Source organism: Lycorma delicatula, chromosome 5 (assembly GCF_047948215.1).
Source record: "Lycorma delicatula isolate Av1 chromosome 5, ASM4794821v1, whole genome shotgun sequence".
In the NCBI taxonomy this organism is placed as follows: domain Eukaryota; kingdom Metazoa; phylum Arthropoda; class Insecta; order Hemiptera; family Fulgoridae; genus Lycorma; species Lycorma delicatula.
This window is the reverse complement of record NC_134459.1, coordinates 84710176-84722459: the sequence shown is the minus strand read 5'-3', so window position 1 is coordinate 84722459 and position 12284 is coordinate 84710176. Positions and strand designations below refer to the sequence as shown.

General features: G+C 30.7%; 1 protein-coding gene across 1 annotated transcript in view; it reads right to left on the bottom strand.

Moving 5' to 3' along the window:
• Positions 1-12284, bottom strand: part of LOC142325155 (putative Rho GTPase-activating protein CG5521) — a 142252-nt gene that overhangs the window by 65620 nt on the left and 64348 nt on the right. The window contains exons 17-18 of the mRNA XM_075366555.1: positions 6174-6404; positions 710-808 (exon numbers count right to left, since the gene is read on the bottom strand). Coding sequence (XP_075222670.1) covers positions 710-808; positions 6174-6404 — 330 coding nt within the window. The remainder of the gene's footprint in view (positions 1-709; positions 809-6173; positions 6405-12284) is intronic.

The window sequence follows — 12284 nt, the reverse complement described above, 5'->3', positions numbered from 1 at the left end:
TGCTACTTCCAAGCCTTTTGTAACATCCCAGTTGCTCTTCTTCTTCATGGATGTTTGTTGATACATTGTTGTTTAATAATGGATATGCTTAATTATTGTTTAATAACAAGATTTTTCCAATTACTTTTATATATTTTATTCATCCATAGCTTCATACACCTATTAAATAATCAACAATATATATAAAAAGATCTCACTTTCTAGGGTATTCAGAAATAAATTAACATTTTACATTTCATAAATGGCAAGCTTTTTATATAGTGTTTAATATTAATAAAACATAATATTTATAAAAATAACACTACGCACTAGAATCTCAGCATATTCTGAAAGCTGGTTAAGAAAATAAATCGACTTTAAATTGGGGAAAGAAATGACCTGCACTACAATTATACACAGTCTTTACAAATTGGATTACTCTTTATAAATCTATGTTATTGCGCAATTTATTTATTTTATAACTGAAACAAAAATATTCGCATTTATTCTATGAAATAAATAGCAATAACACAGTTATATCCTTTTTAAACGCAATAATATAAAAATTATTATTTTATAAATATTTAAGATCAAGAATTATAACAAAAAATATCAGAAAAAACAGGTTTCATCAATTGCAGCAGTTAAAATTATTCAAGAAGTTAGAATAAAGAACAAAATAAAGCAAGAGATCAATAAAAGTAAATTAATTACTTAACAATTAACGTACCTTTTCTTTCTCTTAATGAATCCATCGAACGGCATCTTCTAGGCTGACGTATCCGAGTAGGCTCTGAAAGTAACCTGGCTACCTCCTGTTCTATTGATACTTTTAACAGATACAATAAAATCAAAAAATTATTATCATAATTATATCCTTCAAATAGTTATTTAATAATTATTATAAATTATTAATATTACGGTTGTCTAAAACGTACTAAGCCTTTGGAGGCCAAAATTGAGAATACATTTATTATTATTGAAAAATAACATTATGAGACCACATATGCAAAATTTTTTTTTCTGGCTTCACCATAATTCTGTCACTATAGGATGTCTGTTGTTTCTGGTCAAAAATCAGTTGACGCATGGTTTTCACAGGCCTCTTTTGAAACTAACTTAATACCATTCAGGGAGTTCTGCAGAGATCGAAACAAATTATAGTTAAACAGTTCCAGATCCAGGCTATAAAGTGGATGCATTAAAACCTCCCTGTCAAGTTCTCTAAATTCCTGATGGGTTGTTAAAGATGTATGCGGTCTGATGTTGTCATCATGGTGTATGACACCCTTTCTGTTGACCAGTTCAGACTGTTTCTTTTTAATTGTTAGGTGCAATCACACTAATTGTTGACAGTACAGGTCTAGTCTTATCATACTGCCTGGCAGCAGCAGCTTGTGATGCAAGATGCCCTTTCAATCTCACCAAACGCACAGCATAACCTTCCTGGGCATCAGTGTGGGCTTTGCCACAGACTATGGAGCTTCTTACTTCGAACAAAATATTTCTCACAGATTGTTGTCATCGGTTATACACTCATCACTCAACCATTGAATGTGATGAAATACATCTGAGAATAAGAACTCTAACACGTTTTGCACATCTACTAGCTTCAACTGCCAGCCAACAAAAAATGTTCGGACCTGACCCACTGCAGACTCATATACCCTGAGATCAACCACTTCAGAAATGACTCGATTATGTTACAATTCAGTAGAGATTCACGATAGAAATTTGATTGAGTAAATTTTTCTGAGTCAGATCATGTGGAACCCAAACATCAAGCTTCTTTTTGTAGGCAGCTTTCTCCAAATGGTTTAACACTGTTTGTGATGAATATTTAGGTTATTGGCTAAGGTAACTTGTTTAGGTCATTTGATATTTGGTCATGACTGCTTACATGTTGATCTTCCTCAACTTTTGTCTGAATATCGTTCATTTTTTCAGTGACTGGTTGCCTACTGTGAGGAGCATATTGGGCATCAAAATTTCCAGAATAAAAGCAACTGAACCATCTTTTGGCTGTTGCTTATCATAAAATATCTTGCCCAAAAACAGTACAAATTTCAATATGGACCTGCACAGCATTTGCACCTTTATCAAAATAAAATTGTAAAATCAAAGGTAGTTTTGAAGAAAGTTCACTCATCTTCACAGCATAATAACTTATGTCTGAATATAAGAACACCAACAATTTTTCTACCTACTTATATATGTAATAAATATACAGAGTATGGCAAAGTTCACCCAGGACTTTCAAAATCTAATCCACTTGTGAAAATAATGGATAAAATTCATTATAAACATGCATCCTAAAATGTTTTGTTTGTGAGTTACAGCTAATGAAAGATTTCACTCAGATTTCAGCTACCATGGTGAAATAAGGTCGTACTGAAATGTTTAGGGCATTAAGGGGCAAAATTAATGACTTCTTATGGTTTTTGACCTAAAAAATTGAATAAAATAGAAAAGTAATAGCTTAAGAGATTTAAAAATGATCAGTATTAAACAGAAACGCCTAGCAATGATCAACGCCTAGCAATCTTCATATTTCATTACTTTTAAGAAACACAGGGAAAAGAAAGCCTTGTTGTACTATTTTTATTTGACAAAGCCACTCTAATATTTCCTTTAAAAAAGCTGGTAAAAATTTACAGATTATCTATCTTTCAATAATTTGCTAAGATTAACTTTAAATATCAAATTATATAATTTTATTAAAAAATATAGAATAAAATAAGTCAATGGTAAACAAACCATTAAACTTTACTTAATATTGATATAAGACTAATAATAAACATTAGCATCTAATGATCTATAATGTATTTTGTTAAACCATAAAATTCTTGCAAATTGGGTAAACTAAAAAATTACAGAGAAAAATCTGTATTCTAGTACTACCACTCATTGAAAATGAATTGTACAACAGATCTGCTCTCGATAAATAGTGAAGTAAAAAATAGATAAGAAATTAGCATTTCAAAATTCAATATTAATCCCATTATTTACCCACAACTGATCCACAACTGACCCACAACTTATCCATCATTATTAATTGCAGAAACTGTATTTGGTCCAGAAACCAATTTGCAATTCCAGTTGCTATTGGTACTTTTGATCTAATCAATTCTTTTACAAATTTATTTTGAATCGACAGTTCCCAATCACCTTGTTGATGTTATATAATAAATAAATAAATGGTAACTAGATAACACTGGCCTCAACTTTGAATTTTATTTAAGTGCCAAGATCGTTTGTAAAGTTCTTGGTATCACACAGAGACCATGAATACAACCAATGACTACGATATTTGTCAAATATGATCCTTTAGATAGCTTGTTGTGAAGTTTCAGATGCACACATTTAAGCTGCTTGTTTGTAGTAATCAAGTAAAGCAAACAAGTTTTGACATTTTCTGAAAAATGGATAAAATTAAAGTTTGAGCTGTTATTAAGTATTCTGTTTTAAAAGGATTAACCCGATAGACATACAAAAAGAGTTAGATTCTGCTTTAAACAAGTCTTCCCCTTCTTTTTTGATAGTAAAAGTGGGCTGAAGTTAAACATAATCAAACATCAATTCAAGATAAAAACACAACGGATACCCAAAAACCACTACAACTGATGAAATCATCACAAAAATCCATATTGCCATCCATATTAGATGATCACTGACTGAAGGTATGCAAGCTGGCTAATATAGTAAACATCTAAATAGACCATGTCCAATTATATTACACAATATTTTGGGTATTTCCATTCAATGGGGACATTTAACTGAACACTTCTCAAGGATGTTTAGACTTATTTAATACCAATTCCCAATTAGGTTCTTTAACAATTTATAATAGTAAATGAAACATGGATTCAACAGCATATGCCAAAGACCAAACAGCAACCTAAAAAATGTGTGACAGCATGTGAAAGTGCACTTAAGAAAGATAAAAGAAGTTCAACCTGCAAAAAAAGTAATGACTACAGTTTTTTTTTTTTTTTTTTGCAGTGAGGAATACCACATAGACTACCTAGAAAAACACAAGACCTGGAAAAAGACCAGGGGGTTATTACAATTCACTATAATGTCAATTTTAATGGTACCACTCGAAGTTAAAAGCCCCATTTGGCCAATATAATCCTCTTTCACCATGATAAGGATCTGCACATGCACTCAGGTTGCAACTGCAAACCTCCATGACCTGTGCATTTAGGTTCAAATGCTTTTACAAGCTCTATATTCACCAGATTTGGCTCCCAGCAATTACTTCCTCTTCCTAAAACTGATAAAATGGCATGCTGAATGAAGATTCACTTTAAATGATGAGTTCAAAGCTGAAACAACCATCATGAATAAATATATATATATATATATTTGAATAACCATCATATAGACCAAAGCTGACCTGACAATAATCATGATTAATTCGGAATATATATATAATAAAATATTTTATGTAACTTTTTACAAAGAATATTTAAATAATTATTGTACAATACAGCGACAGTTATATATTAAAATATTTTTACCCTGTTCTTAAAATGTTTCATTGATAAATCTCTTAGCGCTTTAGCCAATTTATTGATCTGCTTAACTACCATATAATGAATATTTATTTGACTTTTAGAATATTCACTGACCTGTTTTAAAGTTAATTGAGTTTCCTGTAAAATTACCATGTCTACTATTTGTTCTGTACTTAGAGTACATAAATAAAGGAAGTGACAACATTTTTAACCTAGCAAACAGGGATCCTACAATGACCTCTCTAAGCCAGACTACAGTCAAACTGACAGTTCTTTTCTGTAAGACCATGTTGTACAGACCTTTTTATCCAAATGCAGGGCACTGTAACTCAAAAGCTGGGATATAGACATACTAAGGCATCCTGGAATAGTCGCTTTAATATTGGAAGGACAGGTAGAAGGAAAAAATTGTGTAGGCAGGCCATGTTTGGAATATGTAAAACAAATTTTTAGGGATGTAGGATGTAGGGGGTATACTGAAATGAAACGACTAGCACTAGATAGGGAATCTTGGAGAGCTGCATCAAACCAGTCAAATGACTGAAGACAAAAAAAAAGACATAGTAAATGCTGAAGAACACATCTTGTGTTACATTGCCATGCGTTCTAAAGTGAAACTTATTTAAAGCCAATGTTTCATTATTTACTAATAACTAAACGAGCATTGTTTAAAATCATTGACCATATAAAAATCCAAGTATATTTTCTCACATGTTTGTGTTAGGTCAAAACAACCAACAATTATGTACTCACACAACCAGTATATATTTTATAGTAAGAAACAAACATACCACAGCCTCCCTTGTACATGTTTATCATGTTAATTACAAAAAAATAAATCAGGTAACATAACCAGGTATCATCAGCAAAGACAGAACCTAATAACTGAATTCATGAACCTCCTTAATTTACATGAACTTCTAAGAATGTTATTTTACAACTGTTACAAGTTATTTATAAATAATAAAACAATATTTCTGTTAATATTAAACTTTTAATAAACAAATTTGAATAATAATTTTAGTGTAACTTTTTGCATCAAAGTTACTGTTATCTCACAATTGTAAAAACCTTATTTCTGGCATAATGCTTTTTACAACTAATTTAAAAGTCCAATATAAATCATGACCAATATAATCCACAATTAATTATCAGGTAAAAATTAATACAGGCAACAAAAGTCTTATGACCAATTTTTTTAAAATGATGAAATGGATTTCCCAGCCCAACTGGGATTCACACCCAGAACCTAGTGGGTGAAAAGTACACATGCATTATTCATAATGTTAATAGGTAAGGTTCATAATGTGAACCTTACCTATTAACATTATGAACATAGATGTAAATTTTAGCACATCCTGATCCCATAGTGAAGACACCCGCCATGTGACAGTTTCAGTTGCCACCCCAGTTAAAATCATTAAAAGAATTTTAAATATCCCTGAAACATAACTTATACTATACACTAAAACTCTAGACGCACGCTAGACTATAAACCACAAAAAATAAAAAGCGTCTACTGAAAATTTTAATAACAACTACAGATTAACTTCAATGTATTTATTTCCAGCCGAAGTCATTTACATTACTTTTAGTACTCTCATATTAAGAAATACAAATACAGTAAACTAAAACATCTACTTACAATAATCGCAACATAAATTATAAATTTACCTGGAATGTTATTAGTGGAATGATGCTGTTGATTTTGATGGTGGTGGTGATGATGATGCTGATGATGTTGCTGATGACTATTGCTATGAAGAGAATTATGATGATGATGATGATGATGCTGCTGGTGATGAAATGATCTTCTTTGCCAGACATTCAAATTTGATTCACTGGCACTTCTTCGTAGTGCAGGACACTTGTCACACTCTTTAGCAGGTAACTGTTCACCACTATCTGTAAACACAATTTGATTAAAAAATGGCTTACAACAAAATAGGTTTCAAACGCAAAACAGAGAAATAACCTTCTATTAGGACTTCAGAGGCCATAGCCAAAATTCAAAGAATTTTTGCCAGCTCAAAACCCTATATGCATTTATTAGAACAAAGCAGAGAAAAAAAAACCTTGTCATAAGATTCTTCATAATTTAAATTTGCAACTGTATTGTATAACAATTATGCAACAACTTAAGAGAACAGACTAATTGAAATGTCTTAATTATTATAAATGCTTTCTCAAAAACAATGTCAATGAAGAGATAGACCTGATCCACTTTATGCTATACAAAAAGGATGGTTTCAATTATCGAGGCATGTTAATTCGCACATCATAACTGAAAATCCTCACCAGATCTTTAACCCTTTATCAGACTATGATGGAATATTAACATAGCCAACGTAGCCAATATGCACAAAAGGGACTTTTCGACAAAGTCAATGATGGAACATTTCGACAATGTTCCATCATTGAGTTTTTGTCGGATTTTAATTTTCTCTTTGTCATAATATTCCGGCGATTATTTTTTAATGTAGTTAATCATTATTCTGCAATGGTATACATCACTAGTAAAGAGTTTTCGTTGCATTTTATCATACATAAAACAGCTGATACAGCATGTATAGCGTGTTGTTGTTTACATCTTGTTCATGAGTTATTTACGAGTATCCACATGTTTATTTCGGGTTGTAGCCATTGTTTTCTGTTTGAATATTGTGTATATGCTTTATAAATTAATTTAAAAACTTTACTGTATATTTGTATACAGCACCAGTATTTTTTGCATTTTTTTTTTAAATAGCTCTATGTATGTTGTTTTCTTATGTTTGAGATGGCATCTACTTCAAAATATGGGTATTTTGACATTTTAGAGCAGTTACAATCTGATACCGATAGTGATAGTGATAGTTAAGATTATATTTATGAAGATATCATTCAGACATAAGCTTCAAGAAGATATGTAGTGTGCTCACACAAAAAAACGTGTAAAGACTTGAGATACCAGTGTACAGAGTGTGATGTTGGGCTGTGTGTAATCTCCATGTTTTAAAATATTTCATACAATAAAAAACTATTAAAAACAATCACGATAGAATAAACTTTTAGTAGTAAAGACAATAATTTCATTACAGTGTAAAATATAATTTAGTAATATTTATGGGCAATATGAAAATATCATTATTCATTTAACACGGTAATTATGGTAAGTTAGGTAATACGGTTTTTGTAAAAATAATAAAATATGTTTTTCATGAAAAATTAATGTTTATTTTATATATATATATATATATATATATATATATACACAATTTTTTTTTCATGTTACAAACATTTCCCCATACGGGGGTAAATTAAGCACCTATAAAAAAATTGCTAAATCTGCAAAACAGCTATGCAGGTTTTTTGGGATCACAGATAACAAATTCGATAGCTGTTTAAATCCTACACAAATTCATTACTTTGTATAGTAAATACTTGATTGAAAATTTTTTGATATTTTTTAATATATTAGAAATTTCAATAAATGATGTTACCTTTTGAAATCAGAATTAACCTACTAATTAAACTCATGCAATGTATGATAATAATTTGATTAAAGTATGACTAAAGAGTATAAAGCAAGATTTTAAGAATTTTGAAAAATTTTTGTAATATTATTTATAAATTTATTGATTATTAAATACACAATTCATACCTTCATCATTTCTCTATATAGTCTCCTACACAGTCTACAAACTTTTTCCAACAATTAGTAAGCTTGAATATTCCTTGTTCATAAAAAATTTGAGAATGAGTCGTCAACCAATTGCGCACTCGCTCCTTGACGTCTTCATTATTTTTGAATCATTCCCCTCCAAGCGATTATTTTGAGAGCACAAACAAAAAATAGTCACAAAGGGACAAATCTGAACTGCAGGGAAGGTAGTCAAGGGTTTCCTAGTGCATTTTTTCCAATTTATCCCTTGTTAAAATTGTGGTGTGCGGCCTGGCATTGTCATGAAGAAGGATGACATCTCTGACGGGTATACCTCGTATGTTTTGGTCAACGGCTTTGGTTGATTGTAACAGCTGGCAACAGTAAGCTACATTCACTGTTTGTTGATTGTGGAGAAAATCAATTAGCAAAACTCTCCTTGAATCAAAAAAGATTGTTGCAAGAATTTTTCCATCTGACAAATGGGTTTTGGCCTTCACTAGGCAGCCCTCATCCTTCCTTCACCACTTCTTACTCGCCATTTTTTACTCCGGAGTATAATGATGGACCCGTGTCTTATCACATGTAATGTTGCACCTCAAAACATTGTCCCCTTCTTGCCAAAAACGATTCAGAAGTCTCTCACAGATCTCCAACCTGACCTATTTTGGTCAACAATCTCAGAACCCATCAAGCACTCATTTTTCTAAAGATGATCTGTGTTGATGGATTGAGTACTCCCACAGCTGATATCCACTTCTGATGTGATTTCTTCAACAGTAACCGGCGATCACCTTTGATAGGCTCTTGAATGGCACAGATATTGTCAGCTGTGAGACTTGACCTTGAGCACTGATCATGACTTTCATTTTCTAGTTTCTCGGCCACCCTTAAATTGTCTGGCTCACCTATACACTCAGTTCTGGGACAGTGTAGCATCCCCAAACTGTAACTTTAAATGAGTTAAAATTTCCACGAGTTTAACGCCTTCATTAATTAAAAACTTTATGATTATATATTGTGCTACAGACACAGAGCCTCTTGCTCACTCATGGCTGTACTGATGACACAACAGAGCAGAGGAGCTAACCAAGCTGGTTCTCCCTCTCTAACAACCAAACATTAACCCCCACTCCAACATCCAACTCAGAACAGCTTGCTGAGTAGAATAACAAATTACTGTTAAAATTTGATCCACCCTTGTAATATGAATTGTGATTTAAAACAATTTTTTATTTATGTAACTCATATTGCTAAGAAATCCTACTCTATCGTACGATAAGGTAACTTTTCCCAATTCAACAAAAGAAAATCCTTACTTTAGAACAGTGTAATTAATTGATATGGTAATTTAGTTCAAATTCATGAAAAAATTTTTAAATAATTTTTCTTATATTTAAATAATCAAAATAACATTTTTTCTCTGGAAATTATTAGCAGTGAAATAATACAAATGAAAAATTGATGATTAATTGTATGTTATTAAATATAATGAAAATAAAATGATATATTTTATTAACTGTTTGCTGTTAGTTTGTCTAACAATTTATACAGGTGTAGCTTTATCTCATTTTATCTCAAATTTTTTACTAAGCTAAGAAATTCAAAGGCTAAATTTCACCTATTCAGGTTATTGATTAATGTTTTTTTTTCTTTTTTTTCCAAACAAGGTTGCAGAGGGCCATGCAAATATTATTTCAATTCCTTCTGTTCTGATTTTCCCTATTTCTCATCCACAAATCTTTCATTCTTTAACTATGCTATATTTCTGGTTCTATCCTCTATCTCTTAAATTTTTTTCTATCTTCATATTACTTCTATATTTGCTTTATTTGGGTCTTTCTTTACTTATTTTATGTATAAAATAAGGCAGAGTTTTATATTTCCAAAATTTATCAAAATGTTTTTTTGTTCAATCTATCTGAATCTATTCGAATCATATGTCCCACAAAATCCAGTTTTTTGCAGATTGTGGTTTCTAAATCTCAAATTTAAAAATTTTTTTTCATTAAATTTTCATAAATTTCTTTATTTGATGAAATGCAAACACCTTTAATGAACCCCACAAGAAAAAATCTAACAAGGTCAAATCTGGGGAACGAAGTGGCCACGCAATTGGTTCTTTCTAACCAATCGAATAACAAGAAAATCTCAGACTTCTAGGCAGTAGTAAGGGTGAGGTGCCCCATTTTGCTAATAGTAATGGCATCCATCTTGGTCATCATCTAACTGAGGAATGAGAAAATTTCTAATCATGTCCAGATAAATGATACCATTTATGGTTGTCTCCTGTAAGAAGAACGAACCACATAGCCTGTTTGCTAGGGCACATAAAACATTGACTTTAAGGCTATCATGACTGTTCTGCAAAGTTTCATAAAGGTTTTCACTACCCCATATTCACCAGTTATGGGTGTTAACCTTGTCACTGATGTGAAATGTTGACTCATCACTAAAAGTTACATTGTCTAAAAATGTATCACTGTCTGCAATTCTATCCATCATTTTCACATAAAACTGCAGCCGAGCAACTTTATCATCATCTGTAATGTGCTGAACCACAGTTAGTTTGTATGGTTTCAAGTGCAATCATTTACATAATACATGCTAACAAGTCGTTTGTGAATATCAGTCTCACATGACACATATATGATTTCTTCAGATTATTGCAAAGTTTTCTCCGAGTTGTTCCACAGCAGCTTCAGGAACACCTGGGCTTGGTGATTTTGTATGTTTAACAGAACAACCTACCTCAAGGAAGGTTTGGTGCGAAGAGTAATTTGTATGATTACTAGGAGGCTTCTACCATACTTTCTATGAAAATTACATTGAACTGCAGTTGGTAACTGCAAATAGTAACCAAAACACACAGCAAGCATGATCCGCAACAGTAAATTTTTAACAACACTCGTGACAGTTCTGGTGGCTGAATACAGTACTAATGAACTGCATGAGTCAAAACTTCATGTGTTTTGCTATCAAATGACACCTCAACTGAATCTTAAAGTAATTAAACAAATTTGTATATGCTTTTCAAAGTTTGAAATCCTTTTTGGACTGCCTGGTACATCAAATATTGTAATAAACATCTCTGCCAACTAATAAATAAATAAAAGTTTTTTCTGAAATTAAATCCTTTGTTTACTTTGGGACTCCTATATTATCAATTCATCTATGATGTTTCCTCTGAATCTAACCCTATATGAAGTATTAGATCAAATTTTTATTATTATACACTTAAATTATTAATGTATGCATATTTTTATATTTTTAGAAAAACACTATTTGGAAATTTATGAATATATATATATATATATATTTTCTTAACTTCTCATGTGTTTCAACATGAATACCTTGAAACCCAAAATAACATTTTTGGATTACATGCCATATCAGATCTTCAAAAACTTATATAATTTTTTTTTCAGATTTTATTAATAAAAGACAAGACAGATGCAAGTAAACATGTAACTAATTACTAATGTGTAGTGCAAATAATCAAATAGTATCCAATTGTAAAAGACAATTTACTCAAATCAACCAGTACTAGTTAATAACACTTTCAACTGACAAAAAGACTTTAAAATTTCATTCAAATTAAGAAAAAAGTTATAAAAACAATAACAGTAGCATTGATAAAATTCATATAAAAGCACAAAATTCATTTAAATAGAAAAAATTTTTTTGAAAATCAATAACTATGATAGCTGAAACTTACTTGAATATTACGTAACTAGAAATAGTACAAATTATTAGATTAAAAAATGCTTAAACTAGACTAAAACCACAAAACTAAAATAAATATTAATCAATATTACCATATCTACATAGTGCAATCAAGAAAAAATGGAGAGTAGTTATAATTATACTTTTTGTATCAAACATTATACTAAACAAACAAAAATAAATATTAAGTGAAATCAGTGTGGGCTTTAAACCTATAAGAAAAGAATAAAAGTAAAATTAGATATAAACAATAAACTAGTTAAGTTGAATACTTATGTATTTGGTCACTAGAAAAAGAAATAAAAATAAAACAAAATTAATTATTTTTATCGCCATAAAAATGATAGTAAGTTGCATACCAGAACATTACTTCTTAAACAATTTAACTCATACAACATTATAGGCATTTCATCAAA